We start from the raw sequence: 24,188 nt of genomic DNA, 5'->3' as shown, positions 1-24,188 counted from the left end.
TCTATTTTTACTTTTTTAAAAATCCCCATTTTTCTAGTTTTCAAAAACTATTATGGACTTAGTCTAACTCTTCCCTTAGACAACATGATCCTATAGCTTTAGCAGCCAACATCTCACAAGCACATTAGGGTTACCTTGCTAGTATCTTCAAAAACATAGAATGGTGTAAGATCCTTAGGACTTTGCTAGTGCATCAACATAAGTCTGGGCGAAAAATACGATCAAGTTAAGTAATTCTTCTTAATAGATAACTAACTGAATACGTATACTTAACTTGATTAACCAAGTGAACGCTACTATTTTCTAGTAGTTAGTTAGTAACTCCAGGTTAGATATTTAAGAATAATTTTTAAATGAATATTATTTCTAAAAGTAATAACAGGTTAAGGGGAAGATATTTGAAAATTACTTTCAAAGTATTTTACTTTGAAATTTTTTTTACCGGCAAAGTATTTTGAAAAATGTTGACCAGTTCCTTGAAAAACCATTACTTTAAAATAACTTATTTTTGAAAAATGCTTTACAATGCTTAAATTTTACTTAAAAAAAATTGATGAAAATTACTTGAATTTTGGATTGAAAAAGACATTGAAAACTGCTTTGATAATTTTTTTTTTCAAAATTTCCCTTTGAAAATATGCTACAAAATTTTATGTTTAAAAATTTTTTCTTGCAAATTTTTGCAAAATTTTGGTTTGAAAATTCTTTTGTAATTGTTTTGAAAATTACTTGAAATTTCTTATATTTGAAAAATGTTTTGAAAAATTCTTGCAACACTTTTTGAAAAATGTTTTGAAAAGTAATAAATTACTTTAAGAGTTGCTTTGAATATTAACTTTAAAATTACTTTGCAACACTACTTTGAAGAATTATTTTAAAAAATATTTTGAAAAGTGGTTTGCAAATTTCTTTGAAGCACTTTCCTAATAATTTTTTAAAACTTGTGCTTTGAAAACTGCCTTACAAAATACTTGAAATTTTTATATTTGGCAAATCCTCCCTAAAATAAACTTGTAATTTTTCTTATGAAAAATCTTACCTTTGAAGAGTTTATTGCTTGATGTGCTCACTTCATCTATTTACTTGTTTTATACTTTCTCTTGTTTAGTTGCATATTTTTTTGATGAATGCCAAAGGTGGAGGGTAAGAGTTTAAGGAAAAAACAAAGGTAAATCGGGAAAATTTGAAAACTTAACCCTAAGATGATTAAGACAATAAAACAGAAATTCAAGATCAATTAATTTCTCTTAAATCGTTTTTTTCCATTTCTTTTTGCATATTTTTCTAACTTTAACTCAGTTTGTCATTCCATCAAAAAGGAGGAGATTGTTAGTGTAGTTGGCACCAATGATTAAACATGAGTTTTTATTAATGAAAAATGGATTAAAGTTAGATGTTACGTGATCGTTACCTTTCTACCAAGTGTGCAGGACTTGATGAGTTTAACACCAGGCTGAAATCCAGCTAGGTCTGGAGGGGACCTGATAGCTGGTGTAGAAATTCTGATAGGTCAAGGAGTGACCCGATATCTGACGGAAAGTCTGGTCAGATTCGCGGGACCTGATGGATGAAGTCCAGTTGGGTCTGCGGACCTGACAACTGGCGGGAAGACTTGATGGGATGAAGTTAAGCGATTCTGTATAGTAAGATAAGTCACGGGAGGAGATGATCCAGTGAGGGCGAGTCCCAATTAGGGACTTTATGCCCTGGTCCAATTTAGGCCCATTTTAGAAACCAAGACTAAGACCGTGACTAGATCCTAGTCTCAGGAAGACAAGATCTAATTACTAATGCTTATAAATTATGCTAACTTTGTTTTGCAGGTTAAATAGTCTTCTGTTAGCCTAACATATTTTTGCAGGAGCAAAAACCAAGTTAAGACTTGGATGAACAGTGTCTGAGGTGCCTCGAAGGGTCATAGAGGTGCCTCGGAGTGGCGTGGAGGTGCCCTCGCGTGGATGCTCAAGGATAAACTTGTCGCAGCGGGGAGGCGCCTTGGAGAGCGCTGGAGGCGCCTCATAGTGCTTCAGAGGCGCCTTGGAGAGCATGAAAAGCGCCCTTGAATGGATAAAAGCTGATGTTCGCGCTGTTTATTGCGACCGAATCTGAAGGGATAAAACTTCGAGTTGGAGGCCAGTCCAAGCAGCACAAAGGAATAACTGAATTACAATCTTCAAACGATTCTTCTCCTGCTACGACTTTGCCCTGCTGGTGCACTATTGCTCCGAGACATCCAACCGCTGCCAGCAGACCAACACCGACACACAAGCGCGCTCAGATTCTATAGTGTTTGTAATAATTTACTATTATTGTAAATCTTTTTATTACTTGCAAAAAGGGAGTGTAGGTTGTTACACTTCCCTTCCTTCTATATTTTGTATTCGATTCCCTCTTCCGGCAATTCCGGAAGAGATTTTTAGTGGATTATCCGTCGATATGGTCTGAGGGATAGTGGGTCTTGGAGTAGGAGTCGCCGAAGGCTCCGAATAACTCCTCGAGTTCTTGTGGTTGTGTTCTATTTTTGTTTTTAGTTTTCCGCTACGTACTTGTTTTATAAAATTGAAAAAATATAAATTTTTAAAAGTCACGTGATTCACCCCCTCTCACATGTGCACCGATCCTACAAAAATGACATTTCAATAAGAAATTATATTGAATAGTTTTAATAAAAATATTGAAATATTTGAAACCAAGTATACAACAAATCCGTTAGGATGTCAAATATTTAAATGAACTTATGAGAATGATACACAAGCACCTTTATAACACTGTAAATAAATGTCAAACTAATACTCAAGACTCTTACGATCAGATAAACTAAGCTAAGCATAATCTTCTAGGATTAGTTCGACTCAAATAACATTTGAGGATTTGTACAGGAAGATTAGAAGGTTTGACTATAAGAGCAGATGGAGGTAATGCCCATTGCTTTTGCCAATGTGAAAGAAATATTAGCAAGCATGACATTGGCAAAGTGAGGGACACATGATGAGAAAAATAGTGGATGTTATTAGACATGTTTAGAGATGCTTGTATCAAGGGTCCAAATATAATATTTGACAAGAGGAATATAGTGTAAGTACATAGTGGAATATGTCATAAAAATAGTATAAGTGCCTACATGAGATAAAACAATATCTATCAAGAGGAGGCTTCTCTAGCTGCTTGGAGGCAAAGAAGCCATCCATACTTTACAATAAAAACCATGGTTTAAAATCTCGACTCGTATCAAAGTTTCAGTCTATAACCAAAACAATACGGTTTCTGTTCTGTATCATGCCGTGTTGATATGATTTTAGTATTTTTTTAAAATATAAAATATATTAACTAAAAATTAAAAATTAATCTAAATATTTAAAAAATATATAAAATAATTTTTAAAAAGAAAAAAATGAGATTGTGGCACCTCATATGGTAAATAAATAAATATATTAAGTTAATAAGATAGTTGGTTTAATCAAACCTACTGAGATTATTTCTATTATAGCTAGGAGTGATTGAAATTTTAATATAACTTTAATTAAAACCTAAATTAGTTTCCTACCTCCCTCGCGCGACCTTGCCGCACGTCTCGCGATGCCCTTCTTGTTCCGCGCCCTAGCGGGCTCGCATGAGGCCTCCGCGAGGCTTGTACGACGCCTTTGCGAAGGCCACGGGGCTCTTCACGACGCCTTTGCAGAGGCTGTAGGGCTCGCGTGATGCTTCTATAGTGATCTCGGGGCTCCTGTGACGCCTCTGTAGCGACCGCTAGGTTCCGGCGACGCCTCCGCAACGACGGCCCATTTACTTTAATAAATATGGTAAGGAAGAGCTCAAGTATTAAACCCGCCCGTTCATCAAAAACAAGGGAGGTGTTAGTAAGAATCATATATTTGGTGTTATATTCTTCATCTATATTTTTATATATGACCAGCTTACATCAAAATAAGGAGTTAACAGTAAGGAAGCTGCTATACATACATTCTAGATGGATCAAATATAGGGTGCTGAAAGAAAAGAGATTACATACTGAAGTTGCAGCAGGTTTGTCAAGGATGACAAATGTATCAGTAACTGCGATTATTCTCGAATTCCAATCAATTTCATAGCACCTGATTGCATTTCCATGTCATTCAAAAATGCAGATCAACAATTTCAAAGAAAAATTGGAATATACATCATCATTTGGTGTATGATATTATTGGCAAAAACACTATATCCTACAAAACTGGATATCAGTACAGTGAAGGTAAACTTAAAGAGTTACCTAGGGAAGCGTTTTGGGTGTACATGCACACGCAAGTAGGTTCCTGCTTCAACAAACTGATTTGCATCGGTAACTCTAAATGTTTTTTGTGCTTCTCTCACAGTTTTCCCTTTGATTGATGATCTCTTCTTCAATACTGAAGGTTCTGTTACTTCTTTGTAGATTTGAAATTGCTCGGGAGTGGCGGTTGGAGGTGGCTTTGGGCACACCAATGCATAATGCACAGCTCCAAAATGGACGAGATCTGCAACGAACCTTCATACATGAAATTGTAGTTTATCATCATCTAGATAACAGAAGAAAACCTGACACCCAAATTCTTCTATAATTACTGTGAAAACATTGTAGCAATATCATGAAATGGAGTAATGGGATTTATCTAAAATATCTAAGTAGATTATGTAGAATCTGCCAAAATTTAAATATTGTTACATACCATTTCCATATTTTATGAAAGTGATATGATTTCAATACCATCTCATGCCGATATTTGGCACACACCAACATACTTCAAAGCACATTTGTGTCAAGAGTTTTGATTCGAGAATCTTATTTCGTGTAGATTATTTATTTTCAAATTTGAGCCTACAGAAGCTTTTAAAATCAATTTACAAAATTTGAATAACAAGTTAAAGAAAATATAACAAATAATAGATAATGACACCAAAATATGGGGTGGTTTAGGTTTAGAATCCTGATACCTAACAAGATGGGAGCAATGATTTTTGTAGAATCTTAACGAGATCAACCTCATAATTTTCCAAGATCTAAACTAAATAATTCCCCATGATATCTAGTATTAGAATTAATTTCTTCGTAAGTCCCTAAGTATATCAATGAGAGTTAGAATGACACATTAGAACTCTAATAGGCATGGCATAGATATAGGATATGGATACAAATTGATTTTTCTAAATTTGACACTCCTCTTTGTTATTGTTGATGCTGAAGTTGGTGCTTCCACTCACCTCTCGTTATAGTATTTCATCTCTCTTGTGATTGTTAGGCGCAATCAAAAGATAAGATGAGTCATTGAACGAGAATCTTTATTTCTTGGCTAATTCCAGAATACCAAATGATATAGGTTATGCCTTATGATTATGACTGAAATCATGTCAGCATGGGTGACAAGTGATATAAGTCTGTTTCGGAATAATATCAGTTGACAATTAGAATAATCCAGCTAAGTCGTGCCAATAGATATTGATTGCCACTTCGAATCATCTCTGGGAAGTTCAATGTATCTCCAATAGATGATAAAATGATAGAAAAAAATTGTGATGATATGAACATATTTAAAGGCTAATAGATACTATAGTTGAAGAGTTGAATCCATCAAAGTGAAAACTTAAGGGATAATAAAGAAAATATTTATTGTAATAAAAAATAATCTAATTGATCTATTAGAGTTTATCAATGACGTAATAATATTAAAGGCCCTTAATAAATTAGGGAAAACATGGCTTGATGGACCTGATGACGATGATAATAATGATATTATGCACAAATGACTTCAAGGGCAAATCCTTCTAATTCATTTTTAGGCATGTTTTGTTTCAACATGTTTCTCCATCATTTAATCTAGGTGAATGATACTTATCCATCTCGTGAACCAAAATATGTTTAAAAAATCACTAATTGGAAGTTAATTTCATTTTGTATCTCACGATTATTATTTCACATCAATGGATTAAACTTGGACAAAATCCAAGAACAAGAATCAGGAGAAAACCCAAAGAAATGCCCAAGAAAGAGCAAATGAAGGATTTTAGAATCATAACCTAGCTATGGTATCATATTAATTCACACCAGAGTTTCATATTCTGAAAAGTTGAGCTACTGAAAGTGGACCCAATTTATATAGCAATGATATCATAACCAGCAGGGAATAATAGACATGTTAACTTTGTTCCTCATTTTGATTGCTCGAGAAGCCTTTTTTTGCAACATATCAAGAACAAGTACAGCTAGCTGTTCATTATATGATATAATAAATATTTATGGGCATAAATATTATATATATAGACTCCCTGTTAACAAGGTAAAGAAATATACTTACAGAGGAGGAAGATTCAATGCTTTAGATATATAATCAAGAATAAATCCTTCTTCTAGGACTACAAGGTGCTCAATTCTTGGAAACTGATTGTGTGATGGGCATGGAAGCAATCGACTATACTCTGGATACCTGAACCAAAACAGTGTATATTAAGTAGATAGATATCATTAGTAGAGTCAAGTTTGTTTATACAAACATAAAAATGACTCATAACATTGGACTACAAAGTGTAAACTAAATGTTTAAAGTATTAGAATAAATTAGTTTTCTAAAGTAGCGTATATAGAATATAGATTTTCGTTGCAACAAAAAAAAGGGCAGCCCGGTGCACGAATCTCCCTCCATGCGGAGTCCCAAGGAAGGATTGCAACATATAACATTAAACAAAGGATTAAATATTTCAGCCTGTGACCAAAATTGAAACCAGCACTAGACGAAATTGTCATGGACTACAATCTCCTTCCTACACCACTTGCTCTCTCCTATTTTGATCCTTCTCTTATGCAAATTAGTTGTGCGGAGTTGCATTTCAGCAAGTTGCTTGCTCACCAATAGGGATGCAAATGAATACAATGTTCGCAAATATGATCAATATTTGACTCTATAAGAGGTTCGATATAAAGCAGTATATAAAACAAAAAGAAACTTGAAAACTTTAACTCATCCAAAAAACTTATAAACAGTTTATGAATAAAATTTACAAATTTGTCTAAGGTTCGATTATGATTTTGTTCCTTTAACTTTACCTAAAGGATATAATATTAGCATGTGTTTATAATACTATTTGTTTATTAGTTTGGAGTTTCAAAAAATCTGAGTAATAATATTTTTTTACATATTAGATGTTTAAATTATAAGGATAACTATTTTGATAGTTGAGCTCATCAACTACTAAATAGTGTTGTTAGCTTAATCAGACAATACCACACACTTTACCTTGCTAGCTTTCATACATATTGTAATATATATATATTTTTCATTTTCCTACTATTATATGTGAAATATGTAGCATTCCTACTAGCTACTTCCCTAGCTAACATATTTTCTTGTCTTTACTCAGCATATACCAAAGCAAGTGTCAAACTAAGACCTTAGGTTGCTCTGGGACACAATCTGTTCTCAGACTTTTCAGAAATTATTCGCTGCCCCGTGAGGGTTTGTCGTTTACCTTTTTAATTACTTCAGTTATTTACGAGTTCTTTTATGTACCCTTTTTTTTTTAGTATTTTTAGACATTTTCACTTGTAAAATCAAGCATATTTTACATGCTTACACATGTTTAATCATTGATACTTAACTTTGGGTTGTATCATATGAATGCACCTTATGATGTCTTGTCATATCCAACACATAAGATGTTAATGGAATAGTCTTGATGACAAGTGAATTCCACCTCACATGTTAGGATTGGGAGACGGGTCATGACAAATGGGGTTAAATTTTATGATGGTTGATCCTGTCTGAAGGCTATGAGATGGTGTGTTGGCTCCAATGGGTGGTTGGTTGAAGAATAATGAGCTTCTCAAGATCTAAATGAACTCCTCAACGATCCTGCGCACAATCAGACGAGCCAACAAAATGTTAGTGACCTAAGATCGGGGTGGGAATCCTTAGCTAGGCCCTCCGACGCTCAAGTCAGTCTCTTCTCTTGAAAAGTGGAAGAAGAACAGTAATGAAAGTGCAAGAAAGTAGGATTTCAAATGCAAATGTTTGCGTACCTTGCTAGCGGAGAAGATTCTCCTTTTATACCACTTCACATAACCTCCGCAATCGTGAGGTGACCCTCGATTTGTTAGAGTTTGTTAGGTGATAGAAGAAAGTACAACCTGCTGTTTCATGATAGTTCCGAGGAATCTTTTTTCTACCCATAACTCTTTTGTGGTTTATGCTCCACATCATTAGTTGTTAAAGGAGAACGCTGCTGTAACTAACTTATTAATGGAAACTAATTAGTTTTCAAAGGAGATTTCAAGGGAATATTGTCCGATAATTATCACACGTTGTCAAAATATTGTCTGCTGTTGCTTGCTGAACACATCTTAGCCGCTCCACCAGACTGGCTATCTTACTTGTTATTGTATTAATCTGCTCAACCATACATTAAATACTGCAAAAACTTGTTCAGAAACTAATATAATATCCTTATTATGCCATAAGTTTACTTGAGGAGTAATAAAGCATGTATGTTAGAACTATATTTTAGGAGTACTACACCTTCAGATAATTTAAACCTGTCCAACCTTTAATAGACCAGTCATATACAAAGAGTCATATGTTTAATCTATCCTCATCCGAACAATAGTGTATGTATAAAGAATTTTATGAGACGAAATGTTATTAAGTCCGTCCGAGCCTTGCTCGGTCGGGTGTTCACAGAGAATTTTTCCCCGGCTAAACGCATATCGAGAGCTATATATATAAGGTTAAGTACCTCTGGGTCCGCCCAGGCCTTGTCTGGTCGGGTGTTCACAAAGAACCTTATGTCCGTTCAGCCTTTACCCGGCCGAACGCATATCGAGAGCTATATATATAAGGTTAAGTATCTCTGGGTCCACCCGAGCCTTGTCCGACCGGGTGTTCATAGAGAACCTTATGTTCGTTCAGCCTTTACCCAGCTGAACGCATATCGAGGGCTATATATATATAAAGCTAAGTATCTCTGGGTCTGCCCGGGCCTTGCCCGATGGGGTGTTCTCAGAGAACCTTATGTTCGTTCAGCCGTTACCCGGCCGAACGCGTATCGAGAGCTATATATAACGTTAAGTATCTCTAGGTCCGTCAGGGCCTTGCCTGGCCGAGTGTTCACAGAGAACCTTATGTTCGTTCACCTTTTACCCGGCCGAACGCTTATCGAGAGCTATATATATATAAGGTTAACTATCTCTAATCCGCCTGGGCCTTTCCCGGCCGGGTGTTCACAAAGAACCTTATCGATCGACCTTTGCCCCGCCGATCGTATGTTAAGAGTTTTATAGGGTTAATTATCTTTAGGCCAGCCCGAGCTTTGCCTGGTAGAGCGCCCATAGAAAGTCTTACGATCGATCGGCCTTCGCCCGGCTAATCATATGTTAAGAGGCTTAAATACATAGAGCCTGAGCGACCTTTCATATGACCAAATTCTTCTAAGTCCGACCGACCATTAACTGACTCAGCGCCCTATTTCTTATTTTCATCATAAGGCTTGCAACTGGTCGGCCCTATACGAGCATTCTGCTTTGGAACTACGAGGGCGAGATTTAAAGATTTCGCGGTTAAGCGATCAACAGACTTGCAAATAACGAATACCACTCTATCTCCACTTTAATCACCACCTCATCTTGATTTGGCCTCCACGTCATCTCCTAAATCCACTTGTCATAACCCATATCACTAGCCTCTTCTTCAAGTCTTAGTCGAAAGAGATGCAAACAATCTCCATAATGAATTCCAGGACTGAATAATAAGTCGGTCAGATCTGTGATGCCGAACGAAATAAATAGATCGAATATTTGTAAACATTTCATGATGAATTCTTGGACTGAATAATAAATCGGTCGGCTCTCTGATGCCGAACGAAATAAATAGATCAGATATTTGTAAATATTTCATGATGAATTCCCGGACTGAATAATAGACCGGTCGGATCTATGATGCCGAGCGAAGTAAACCGATCGGATATTTATATCTTTGATGATATTTGGAATGAATATGATTTAAAGTCATAGTTCAACTTTATGAAATTTAAAGTCGAGCTTAACTATGTAGAGTTTAAAGTCTTTGGTCATCTGTTTAAAGCGGCTGATCCACTATAGGGTTTAAAGTCTCCGATCGTCTATTTATTGCGACCGATCGACTGGAAGGTTTAAAATCTCCGATCATCTGTTTAACACGACCATCAACGGTAAGGTTTAAAGTCTTCGGTCGTTTGTTTAATGCGACCGACTGGAAGGTTTAAAGTCTCCGACTGTCCGTTTAACGCAACCGATTGACTGTAAGGTTTAAAGTCTCCAGCCATCTATTTAATACGATCAATTGACTGTAAGGTTTAAAGTCTCCGGCCATCTATTTGACGCGACCGATCGATTATAAGGTTTAAAGTCTCCGACCGTCTGTTTAACGCGACCGATCAACTATAATGTTTAAAGTCTCCGGCCGTCTGTTTGATACCACCGATCGACTGTAAGGTTTAAAGTCTCCGATCGTCTGTTTAACGCAATCGATCGACTGTAAGGTTTAAAGTCTCCCGTTGTCTGTTTAACGCCATCGATCGACTGTAAGGTTTAAAATCTCCAACCGTCTGTTTAATGTAAAGTCTCCCGTCATCTGTTTAACGCAATCGATCGACTGTAAGGTTTAAAATCTCCAGCCGTCTATTTATGTGACGGTCGGCTGGAAGGTTTAAAGTCTCTGATCGTCTGTTTATCATGATTGATCGATGTAGGGTTGAAAGTCTCCAGCCATCTGTTTGAAGCGACCAATCGACTAATCTCTGACCGTCTGTTTGATGCGACCGATCGACTGTGAGGTTTAAAGTCTCCAGTCGTCTGTTTATCACAACTGATTGACTGTTATAATTTCGCCTATACTTTTCATTAAATATATTAAGCAAAATACAAAGTAAGTTATAGGCATACTTGTCAAGCTCTATAAGGTTGTAAATGATTGACACTCCAAGGTCCATCTAATCTCTGGCCTTCAACATCTTCTAAATAGTAATAACCAGAGATGAGCTTTTGTACCATCCTATAGGGTCCTCCCCATTGTGGCTCCAGCTTATTAACATATCTTACCGGCTTGATATGTTTCTAGACTAGATCGCCCACCTGAAAGAATATAAGAATAACCCTTTTGTTATAATTTATCTCATTCTTTAACGATATAATATAAGCCAAGCTGCTGCCTAGTCCCGTACTTCTTCTATCAAGTCGAGTTTCATAAGACGCCGATCAACATTATTTTCGTCATATAAGCGCCTTTGATCGGATTCCACGTCAATTTCGATCGGGATTACGACCTCACTGCCATAAACCAAATGAAAAAGAGTTATACCCGATTCTCGGGGAGTTGTGCAATATGCCCATAACACTAGGTAATTTGTCCACCCAACTTCTTCTAACATGATCTAATATAGTTTTGAGCCAATTTTCCTGTTTGTTACCTCAGCTTGCCCATTACTCTGTGGATAAGCCACAGAGGTGAAGGTTTGGGTAATACCATATTCCAAACACCATTCTTGAATTTTTCTGCCTTAGAATTTCCTTCTATTATCAGAAACCAGCTTATGTGGGATACCAAATCTGCAAATAATATGTTGTCATAAGAATTTGATAACTGATTGTTCAATCCAAACCTCCTCTGCGCTCTGGCGTTGATGAACAACTCCAGATCTTCCTGTGTTAAGGTGACGATATTGAGTTTTCCAGCCTCCATCGCAAAGCTTCAGATTCAGGCGAAGATTCCCACAGACGACGCCAAACTTGATCCTGTCTGAAGGCTATGAGATGGTGCGCTGGCTCTGATAGGTGGTTGGTTGAAGAATAATGAGCGTCTCGAGATCTGAATGAACTCCTCAACGATCCTGCGCACAATCAGACGAGCCAACAAAGCGTTAGTGACCTAAGACCGAGATGGAACCCCTAGCTAGGCTCTCCGACGCTCAAGTCAGTCTCCTCTCTTGAAAAGTGGAAGACGAACAGTAACGAAAGTGCAAGAAAGTAAGACTTCATATGTAAATGTTTGCGTACCTTGCCAGCGGAGAGAATTCTCCTTTTTATACCACCTCACATAACCTCCGCAATCGTGAAGTGGTCCCCGGTTTGATAGAGTTTGTTAGGTAATAGAAGAAAGTACAACTTGGGTGTTTCATGATAGTTTTGAGAAATTTTTTTTCTACCCACAAATGTACCTCTTTTGTCGTTTATGCTCTATATCATTACTGAAGTTGTTGAAGGAGAATTATAACTAACTCATTAATGGGAAACCAATTAGTTTTCAAAGGAGATTTCAAGGGAATATTCCCCGACAATTATGACAGACTGTCAAAATGTTGTATGCTGTTTGCCAACACATCTTAGCCGCTCCACCAGGCAGGCTATCTTACTTGTCATTGTATTAATCTGCTCAATCATACATTAAATATTGCAAAAACTTGTTCAGAAACTAATATAATACCCTTATTATACCATAAGTTTACTTGGGGTCATAAAGCATGTATGTTAGAACTATATTTTAGGAGTACTATACCTTCAGATAATTTAAACCCGTCCAACCTTTAATAGGTCAGGCATATACAGAGAGTCATATGTCCAATCTATCCTCATCCGAATGATAGTGTATGTATAAAGAATTTTATGAGACAAAATGTTATTAAGTCTGTCCAAGCCTTGCATGGCCAGGTGTTCACAGAGAACCTTATATCCGTTCAACCTTTACACTATCGAACGTGTATCGAGATATATATATATATAAGGTTAAGTACCTCTGGGTCTGCCCAAGCCTTGCCAGGCCGAGTGTTTAGAGAACCTTATGTCTGTTCCGCCTTTACCCAGCCGAACGCGTATCGAGAACTATATATATAAGGTTAAGTATCTCTGGGTCCACCCAGGCCTTGCCCGGCCGAGTTCACAGAGAAGCTTATGTTCGTTCAGCCTTTACCCGGCCGAACGCGTATCGAGAGCTATATATATAAAGTTAAGTATCTCTGGATCCGCTCGGGTCTTGCCCGACCAGGTATTCATAGATAACCTTATGTTTGTTCAACCTTTACGCGGCTGAACGCATATCGAGAGCTATATATATATATATATATATATATATATATAAGGTTAAGTATGTCTGGATCCGCTCGGGCCTTTCCCGGTCGGGTGTTTATAAAGAACCTTATGTTCGATCAGTTTTTGCCCGGCCGATCGTATATTAAGAGTTTTATAGGGTTAATTACCTTTAGGCCCGCCCGAGCTTTGCCCGGTCGAGCGCCCATAGAAAGTCTTACATTCGATCGGCCTTTGCCCGCTCGATCATATGTTAAGAGCTTTATATAAGGCTTAAATACATAGAGCCTAAGCGACCTTTCATCCGGCCGAATTCTTCTAAGTCCAACCGACTATTAACTGACCCAGCGCCCTATTTCTTATTTTCATCATAAGGCCTTAGAGTTCTTATATCTTCCCAGGCTTGTAACTGATTGACCCTATACGAGCGTTCTGCTTTGGAACTACACGGACGAGATTTAAGGATTCCGAGGCTAAGTGATCAGCAGAACCAAATAACGAATACCACTCTATCTCTACTTTGACCGCCACCTCATCTTGCTTTGACCTCCACGTCATCTCCTAAACCCACTCGCCATAACCCGTATCAATGGCCAATACAATTTTTTTCATATGGAGAACAAACATAGCAGGACGATTAGTAGTTGAGACATTCCAAATTCAACTAAAGACTAAAGACTTGTCAAAATCAGTATTAGTCTTGGAGTAAGATAAAAAAAAATCCAAGCAATGGTTAACAGCAACAAAAAGACAAAAAGAGATAAAGTTTATTTATTTTATATATTGTATTACAAAAGATGTTCTAATATTTTAAGGATGCATGTATCATTATTTATTAATAATACATAATCTCAATAATAAAAATAGATTAATTGCACAATATATTTATGCTAATATCAGTAATATCATATTAACAGTATCATATCATTGCACAAAATATTTAAACTAATATCAATAATATCATACTAATAATATCATATCATTATCTAATAGAATCATATTACACTTTACATGATATATCTCAAGGTTTAAAATTTCAAGCTATGTTGGAGTTTCTATTTATGATCGGAAGAATACAATTTTGGTATTGTATTGTGCCATACCGAAATTGTTTCAATACTTCTTAAAATATAAAAAATATTTTATTAATATTTAATTGTCATAGATACTTTTCTTAATAATTTGTCTCTATTTTCATCCTTAAAAGGAAGGGGAAAAATAGATGAAAGAGGGAAAGAAATTATTGAAAAGAAAGGAATTAATTGTAAAAAAATAAGAAAATGAAAGAGGAAACAAAAAAGAAAAATAAAATAAGCAAAATAACAAGTGGTACTATATGGAGACCTTTGTGTGGCTACTGCAAGGTCATAGCAGCCTCACGACCTCTCAAAGGTCTTTGTCCTGTCGCCATGAGGTCACAGTGGCCTCGCGGCCTTGTAGAGGTCTCCATGTGGCCATCACAAGATCGTTGCTGCCTCATGGCTCCATCCAGTACCGGCCAACATGTGAAATAACAAATTCCGCACTCGGTATCACAAACCATGATATATCTATTACATATAAATAAATAATAGATCAGATTCCTTAATATAGCATTTGTAAATAATAAAAATAAGAACATAATGAATCTAATATCAAATTTATTAAAAAAAAAAGAATACCCAAATTGCACTACATTATTAAATTATTTTGATAAAATTTTCTTATTACTTACTTGATAGTTACATTTGAAGCAAGTTTTATTTAGTGAAAAGTTGTAGGCTACTACAATCAAGAGAGATTAATGTATTCACTTTAGTCAACAACAAACTTACCCCACCGAATCCATAGTGATTGAGAAAGATGGATGAGGCATGTTTGGCAAGTTGCCATAAGATTGACAAGTGATGCTTGAATTTGCAATAAGTCTCAAAACTTTGGTTATATGAGAGGTTCAAGTGAGCAATATATGTCAAGCTTTGATAACATAAGAGATTCAAGTGAGATACCAAGTTTCTCTTTCTTTCTTCCATGTGAGTTTTCTAGGATTCAAGTTGAAATTAGTTAAAAGTGCTATATTAATTGGGTTTACCAAATTTCAAATAATATCATCCATTTGCATTCTTAATTTGACTAACAGTCAATTAATGTTGTTCATTTTCTGGTGAGATCTAACACATTTCTAATTAATTTTTAATTCTCTAAGGTTTTTTTAAACTTAAATCTTCATGAGATGTCTGATTTCCTGAAAAAGATCAGATAAACCATTGTTGATTCCGTATAGATAACTGATGACAACCACATTAACTAGTTAGTGTTGAGAAACCACTCAGCATCCAACAATGCCCATAGTAAATTAACTTCTAACTTGGCAAGTTGACCGTGGATGATACATGTAATATTATATCCCAAGTGGAGCCATCAAACATCTCTTTTGGCATCACATATTCGAAGTAGGTGCTCATAATACTTGAAAGGCGATATAATCATGACACCTTACTACGAGTTGAACTAGCTAAGGTTACATTTATTATATGCCACCTTAGATCTATTTCTATGGTTCTTCTCTTCTTAAGGAGAAGCTTCTAGATCTTCATGGATGAGTTCAACCACATTTATTATCCTATAAGGGCTAACCAAAAAATAAATAAATAAATTCAAAACCACCTGCTAACACAAGATCAAGAAAATACAACCAAATAGGGAGAAAAGCATTACCCATTAGTTAAACAGACACTTTCAAGGGTAGATGCCTTCACTAATGTCGACTGTGCAATGTAGGTTTTCTTTTGCAAAACCCAATGTTGTTGCTCTGTAGGACTGTGATGGCACTTGTGGTTAGAGCCCGCATTCAGTGAGTTAGCAAGAGTCATTTGAGAATGTAGAGCTCTGCAACAACGACTACTTGACCTCCATATAGATGAGATCAATGTGCTGGAAAGAATCAAATTAAAACCAGATGAGGAAGCAATCATTCTCTTCTATTTTGCCTAATGCTGTTCTTGTTTCCACCCTGCTCTGAAATGAGGTGCTAGAATATGCTTCATTCACCTGAAATAAAAGAGATTAGTCATATAGATGATGTAATCCTCGACAACTTAATTGTGTCATGTAAGAATCTAGACAAGAAGGTAAAATTTGGTATGAAAAAATAAATTATTTGAAAATATTCTTAACCTAATAATTAACATGATATAATTACCACCACAAGCAATTAAAGGCAGTTTGTTATATATAATTGTAAGCAGATTATTGCTTTTTTTTTACTTATGTTGATTATAGATCTCTGGGATTTGTCTCAAAGTTTCCATTCAAGAGGAAGCTTCATATTGAGGAACAGATAATAAAAGAACAAAGGCACTATTTGCTACATGTTCAAACTAGTTGTTCAACAGTCAATTTAGCCATGAAGAAGTCAACTAGATAAAAAAAAAAGTCTACTCTTTGCCTCTAGTTTTGGTTTCTCATAGATGGATTATTGAATGTCAAAAACAAAACACTTGAGCGAGGGATCGATTTGAGGCAGAGGTAGACATTTTAATAAGGGATGAAGACGACTACCAACGGAAGCGACGGCGACGGCGGCTGTGGCGGCGACAGCGGCTGCGGCTGTGGCGGCGACAGCGGCTGCGGCTGTGGCGGCGACGGCGGGAGCAAGTGAATCTAAAAGGATAGTGAACCCATCTTTTGCGTGACTCGGATATTTGCAGGCAGGCGCCCTTAAAATGCTGCTCCTTTTAAAATTAAAATTAAAAATTAAAACAGCACTTTATTGTATTTTTTATTTCAAAAATATTTTTATTTTAATTAATATTATTATAGCCACTATAATTTATTAAAATATATCAATTTAACTTAAATAATAACTATTAAAATAGATGAAAATAAACTAATTTAAATTAATCAAAATTATTGTATAAAAATATTATTATATTAAAATAATTTTTACTAACTTTATTAAAATTATTCAAAATTAATTAAAATCGTTTACCTTAGTTAAAATTACTTCAACATTTAGTAGAAGTTATGATTTAGTTATTACAATATTATAACAGTTATATAATAAGTTGTTATAATAGTTTTGAAGTGGTCATGCCACAATTGAATAAATAAAAATGAGTTTAAGTAATATTGATATAAATAATAAACAATATTTTGATATAAAAATGTTCTATATTAATGTCGGATAGAATAATAATTATATTAACGATGAAGAAAATTTAAGAAAAAGATAAAAATTGTTCTTTAGATTTTATAAAAAAAAATTTATTCAATAAAAAGGAGAATTACTCAAACAACTAAATAGATATTTATATTGATAGTTCTTTGACTCATAATATAATATGTAAAATTGTCAAAAAGTATTATAAATATCATAAAAAATTATTAAAAATAGTAAAAATTATGTTCAGGTCCTCAAAGATATTTTTGGACTGAAATTTGATGGTTATGAGCTTTACTCGGTAACAAATATAAATGTATGAAAGAGCTACGTGTGAGAGCAAATAGAGTTTCGATTTGATATCTGAATCAAAAAATTATAATCATTTGAAAATTAGATCTTTCTATATTGGCCTGCATCCTATGCACAGTTTTTTTTTTTTTTTTTTTGATAAGTTGAATTAAAAAATATTGAGTTGATTTATTTTAACACGTTATAATAACTATGTCATACCTATATAACATCACTAGAGTAAGAATATTTTCTAAACAAAAAATATATTGGAACGTTATATTAATTAATTTTTGAAAAATGGTGTCCCATTAATTGTTACCCTAAAGAGAGTGCACAATCTCAAAAAGAAAGAAATTAAGTATTTGGTTCTACACTTAAACAAATAAGAAAATAAATTTTAATTATCTAAATGACCTAAGTTTCATTTAAACTCTCTTTCACTTTTTTCCTATTGCGATAGCTTTGAATACCACAATAGAAAGACAACAAGAATTTTATAAGAAAAAATTTCTATTATATGATGGAAGTGAAGCAACCTTGAAGGCTTATAGTGTTAGCATAACATGACGCAACATTGTAACATCTTCAATGTTGAGGCATCAACAACCCTCGTCTGGAAGAGAAGATCTTACAAAGATCATGTGGCTAAGTTAGAGGGGTGAATAACGAACATCACTTATCTTTAAGATTTCACAATGCTTACTCAAGATCTTAGTTTGATTATTTAATCAAAAGCAATGAAAATAATAAAGAGAAGAATATAAATAAATACCCTAAGATGTAGCATGGTTCGGCAACCTATCATTCTTTCAAGTGGATCATCCCTAAACCGACACTATTCTTTCTCCTTTAGAGAACTCTTTCAGAGATGGAGAAACCTCTGATAAACTCTTGGGAGATTTATAATGGAACACAATAAAAAGCTTAAATCAAGATTATAGAGGGGCTTAGAATCGCTTAGAATATCATTGGGAACGTTAGCCTTCAATTCTTTAGTCTTCTTTTAGCATGGCTATCATCACTTTCGAAAAATCATCAAGTGTCGATGTGATTAATATGGTAGAGGGGTGAGTACTACTTCCTACAATGTTAGCGTTCCACAAAAATAAAGTATGCAGCAAAAATAACAAGAACACAAACAAAAAGACAAACGCGGGTGTTTACATAATTTTACGTAGTTCGACAATTTCCAAGCTTTTACTTCATGGCCTATGATCCATCAAATGGATCATTCTCAAGAACCTCTATATTTCCTCATTCTTATGTGGTAAAAAAAAAAAGTGATTCGCTCGCCTCCAGCGCTCCCATCAACTCGTCCCTAGGCCAACACGGAGGACGTAAATCACGGGTGACTACTAACCATTAGTGCAAGTGACCATAAATATAATAATATTTTTCTTGTTCTTTGTGGCAAAAAAAAGGCGAATACACTCACTCCCAGCGCCCCCGCCAACCCGTCCCAAAGCCAACACGGAGGAGGTTAATCACGGGCGGCTACTAGCCTTTGTAATAGTGACTAGCACATAAGGGAGGTATTTACCTCGACTTTGTCGAGATTCGAACCCCAGACCTCATTAAAGGTGGAGAAATCTCTTACAAATAAACAAATATAATAAATACAATAATGTTAATACATTATTGAGATCTCCCATTCTAGATCTCAAGCATTCTTTCTTTCTTGAGTTCTCTCTTCTCCTCTCTTTTTAACTACCATAGTGTGTTCCAAGGGATGAACTACTATGGGAGGAGCCGATTGCATCTTGGAAGATAATTGTTGTTCCGCCAACACAATAGAAGGATGACTGCATCTTCTTCTCACCTCTATTCAATTAATTCCATCCTTGTCTCTTGATGAGGATCGATCTTTTATGGATCATGGCACCCAAGATCATTTGCTCATATTAATGACGAGTATGATCCTCAAGATTATGATTCTTGGGAGTTCTTTACGAGATCACCTCCTCATTGTAGATGAGCTTTCTCTCAGTCCTTGAATCAACCAACCATTAGAGAGGCATTACTCTATTTGACAAATTTTGCAATTAGTTAGTCGTCATCGACCCATAAAGCAAATCTAAGACCCAAACTTGAGTCAAGACATCCAGTCCCATCACCATTCTAGTAAAAGATGGAGAATTCTCTTATATCAACTTTAAGTGATGGCAACAAAAGATGTTATACTGTCCCCCATGGGGTGTGGTGTTGTGGTGAAGTACTCAAAGGAACAATAAGAGGACCAAACTTAGAATTCCAAATGGAACAATATCCTAAAATATGCTTCTAAGTGTGGATAAGTTGTGCTCTGGATTTACCCAATTGGTGAACCGAACCATGGAAAAATTGTCTACCTTCAGGATTAGTTGAGAAAAATATAGACAACTAAATTACCAAACAAAAGATGTTCTATCACCATGTCAACCTCATGGGATTCTTGAGTTAGGATGCCCCTTGTAAACCTAAGGATATCTATCCCCAAAGGAATGCCACATCGAAAGAATGGAAGGACAATGATTCCTGGGGAAAACACGACATTAACATACAACAACAACCAGTGAGTGTTGTGTGAACCCAATTGGGATCGATAGGTGTTGGATTCTGATAAATATATGTTTAGCATGTTAAAGGGTTTTACAGTGTGCCAATAGGTTTGGGAATGAGTGACAAGCTCAATCCTTGATGATGACACCTTAGGGGAGTTTCATGAAAGAGAATATTGGGTTTTATGTTCAAATTGCATGGAGTGTGTTCAAATTGCATGGGTGCATTTTGGTATGTATTTGACATTTAAAATTGAATAGGGGTTAAAACTAAGAGTTTAAGGTTGAGAGGACCTAAACCTTTTCGTTAATTTTGAGAAATGTATCCATCTTGGAAAACATGAGGATTTTTTTTTGTTAAAATATATGTTTTTACCCTAACCAGATTTAGTTGAAGGAAACCTCTTTACAATTTTTTTAAAATTTTTTGGAAGTTTATAAAATTTCTAGTGAATTTAAAAAAAAAATGACACTTTGTGTATTTTAGGACTGAAGTCGACTCCAATAGTTAGTACTCAAGAAGCTGGTTCCGTCAACTAATACTTAGAATTGTGTAGAATATTTAGAAATGGAACATTTACCATGGGTTTGATCATGGTAGGTTGGGTTTGACCTTGGTTTTTGATATTTGAGTAAAGAGTTTAAATTAGGAATTATGTATATGTTAAATATGTTTATTAAGTTGTGTAGAAACTTAGCATAATACACATGAAACTTGTGGAGATTATGGCACGATGAGATTGAATATGTTGGTTCAATTAAACACCAAATAATTGAATTAGTATTTTGATATATGATAAAGAATTTAAAGTTCATTGTGTTCGGATCTAAAATATAAAATATGTGTCAATTATATAGGCATAATAAAACTTGATAAGAAACATCTTACGAGCAATGTGGCAGTTCAATAGGAGTTGACATAGATAAAAATTCTAAATACGTCAAAGTGGACTAGTTATTTAGCAAGGATAAGAAGTTTAGTAGATCAAGGATGACTAAATAATAGGCAGGTAAAAAATCTTAGTAGGTCGAGAATGACCAAGTTCCAAGTAGAGGTAAGAAGTCCAGGAGAGAACCTTTTAACAAACAAGATTATGAGGAGGTGACCTTTATTTTGTTAGGACACATATGAGCTATAGGAATGGGGGGTGAATAACTTTGTTCACTTCTTGTAGTCACTTTATGCTCGTCGTTGAATGCGCAATGAGACTTCAATTCAAACTTGGACGCCACATGTACTACACTCGAATTTTACTTGATATCCACCTCCTTGAGGTGACTAATCTAAGGGTACTCCTCACTTATAGCTTCACTAAGAACTTTCTCTTTCTCGGAAATCTTCCAGAGGTGGAGAAACATCTTTCAAGCTTGAGTATAAGAATACAACAATAAACACAAACAAAATTACAAAAGAAATTAAAAATGATTTTACAACGAGGAACCTTGCTTTGCTTGCTCTTCTCTTGATGATTGAAAACTACAACAACACTTCTCTCCAAAACCTCAAGAACATCCTCTTTAAAACTCCACTGAAATCCCCTCTTTTAGGTTTCTTTTGGACTGGAAAATGCCTCCTAATTGATTGGTGTTACCCCCAATCGATTTCCATGTCAGATCCTATTGTTCAAACCCACAAAACAACTCTTTTTTCGCCGAACCAATCAATTAGTGAGCCATACTAATCGATTATCAACTTCTAATTGATTGACCCAATTGATTCTGAAGCCTTCTGTTCACAGAGAGAACAACTTCCAATTGATTACCTTAATCGATTCAAAAGTTTTCTCTTCACAAAGAAAACATTGCCAATCGATTAGCCTAATTGATTGACAAGGTTGAATCGATTATGTTAATCGATTTGTTAGACTTCTATTTCCTCGTGAAACTTCTGCCAATTGATTGCCTTAAGCTCAGTCGATTGCTTCAATCAATTCCAGACCCTACTGTACTCCGAAATAAGCCTTTAGTTGATTGACCAATTGATTGCTTTAGGCCAATCGATTACACCAATCGATTACCTAATCCTAAACTCATATTATGAGTTTAGGGTTTCTTTGCCTAACATCCATTCGTCTGTGACTTATTGGGATTTCTTGTTGCTTAGCATCCTACCAATCTTGACCTACCAAGGCTTCTTCACCAAGTGTTTGATCAACCTTTGACCTATTTGGACTTTCTTTTTGCCAATCTTTCCGTTGGACTTTTAATCACTAAGTGTCTGGTCAACCTTTAATCCATTTGGACTTTTCTCTTGCCAACCTTCTCATTAGACTTCCGATCACTGTCTCATCCTCCATGACCTACTTAGACTTTTTCCTTGCTAACTTTCCGTTGAACTTCTGATCACCAAGTGTCTCATCCTCTATAACTTACTTGGACTTTTCCCTTGCCCACTTTCTGTTGGATTTCCGATCACCAAGTGACTCATCCTCTATAACTTACTTAGACTTTTTCCTTGCCAACTTTCCTTTGGACTTTCGATCATCAAGTGTCTAATCCTCTGTGATCCATTTGGAGTTTTCCCGTGACAACTTTCTGTTGGACTTTCCAAGTCAAGTATTCGGTTCTCCTTAACCTACTTGAATTTTATCACATATTGAAAAATATTGAAACCCAAGCTCAGTTAAACTAGTCAACCTTGACCTGGAGATTAGAGCCGCCAATTTGGGTTGGGCTCGTCCGGTTGACCCGCTCTGCCAAACAATTTAAGCGAGTTGGGTTGTAATTTTATCAACCCAAGCCCACCACGGGCCGACCCGCCTAGGCCCGCGACCCACGTGGGTCGGCCCGCGATGGACTTGGGTTGGCCCGCGGGTTGAGAAATACATGTAAGCTAAGTTTTTTGTCAATTTATTATCTTTTTTTGTTATAATTTTGAAATGAAAATAGTACTATTCATCCCACATAACTACTCATTTGTGTTCTTTTATATTTAAAATACATGTTTATGGATACATTTGGTTGATGAAACATTTTCGAAGTAAAACATTGAAAAAATATATATTTTTTATTTTTTAAAAAAAATTGATGGGCTCGCGGGTTGGCCCGCCAAACCCGCAACCCGCCTTAGATTGGGTTGAGTTGAAAATTTCTCAACCCGTCAAGTTGACGAGTGCCTCGCCCCGCCAAATGGTTGGGCCACCACGGGGCGACCCGCCCCGCCATGGGTTGGCCCGTTTGACAGCTCTACCGGAGATAATTGCACAATAATTTTCTCCCTTTTGATATTTGACAATGTGTTTAAGTTAGGCTAACTCATCAGCTCAACTTCTTTCTTCTCATGCTAAAGCATGAATGAGAGTTTTCTAACTTAAACTCTATAGTCTCCTCCTTTGGCACACATAACAAATCTTCTCCCAAGATTCATTCCTCTTATCCTTCCAACATCTCAATGGAGGTTCTCTATCTTCCATTGTTTCTAATGCTCCACCTTGAGCATTCGACCACTATCCTTAAAAAATTCTCTTTCTTATGCAAATAATTCCTTTAAGGTAAATCCCCCCCTCTAAGTAAGCTTTAACTTCTATCATTGCACCAATAATGATTTGGAGTTCTTAAACCTTTAGGAAATCCCAAAGTTTAAATCATGATATTAAAAATTCAACATTGAACCTAAACCTCCTCCTCAATTCCATATTATTCTCTTTTAACAATTCCTTTCTTATTTTCATCAAGAAAATTACCTTTAAATACTTATCCAAGCATTTCAGAGGGTTACAAATAGTTAAATTACCTAAACGTGGCTCAATTCCATATTATTCTCTTTTAACAATTCCTTTCTTATTTTCATCAAGAAAATTACCTTTAAATACTTATCCAAGCATTTCAGAGGGTTACAAATAGTTAAATTACCTAAACGTGGCTTAACCACTGAAATAAACTTATTTTAGTCAAACATAGCAACTTTGAATCGATTGGTATCAGCTACCAATCAATTACATCCTATGCTAATCGACTGGTGTAAGCTTCCAATCGATTACCACACGTACCAATCGATTAATAATTGATAGTAATCAATTAGCGTATTTAAATTTCAAACCCAAATTTAGACCAAATTTTAGAAATTTATAAGTAATTTTATGATTTTTTAAAAAATATGAAATTTTATGTAGATATTACTTATGTCATATACTATCATGAAAAAAATAGTTTTATATGAAAA

At 35.4% G+C, this 24,188-nt stretch overlaps 1 protein-coding gene across 1 annotated transcript in view; it reads right to left on the bottom strand.

Moving 5' to 3' along the window:
- LOC122024601 (RNA pseudouridine synthase 6, chloroplastic-like) overlaps window positions 1–16,735 on the bottom strand; it is a 43,168-nt gene extending 26,433 nt beyond the window's left edge. Inside the window, exons 1-5 of the mRNA XM_042583258.1 lie at window positions 16,595–16,735; window positions 15,752–16,084; window positions 6,306–6,434; window positions 4,247–4,501; window positions 4,010–4,091 (exon numbers count right to left, since the gene is read on the bottom strand). Coding sequence (XP_042439192.1) covers window positions 4,010–4,091; window positions 4,247–4,501; window positions 6,306–6,434; window positions 15,752–16,008 — 723 coding nt within the window. The 5' untranslated portion in view covers window positions 16,009–16,084; window positions 16,595–16,735. The remainder of the gene's footprint in view (window positions 1–4,009; window positions 4,092–4,246; window positions 4,502–6,305; window positions 6,435–15,751; window positions 16,085–16,594) is intronic.
- Window positions 16,736–24,188: the final 7,453 nt, after the last annotated feature.

Source organism: Zingiber officinale, chromosome 9B (assembly GCF_018446385.1).
Source record: "Zingiber officinale cultivar Zhangliang chromosome 9B, Zo_v1.1, whole genome shotgun sequence".
In the NCBI taxonomy this organism is placed as follows: Eukaryota; Viridiplantae; Streptophyta; class Magnoliopsida; order Zingiberales; family Zingiberaceae; genus Zingiber; species Zingiber officinale.
The sequence above is the reverse complement of the archived record's forward strand: the minus strand, read 5'-3'. Positions and strand labels throughout refer to the sequence as shown.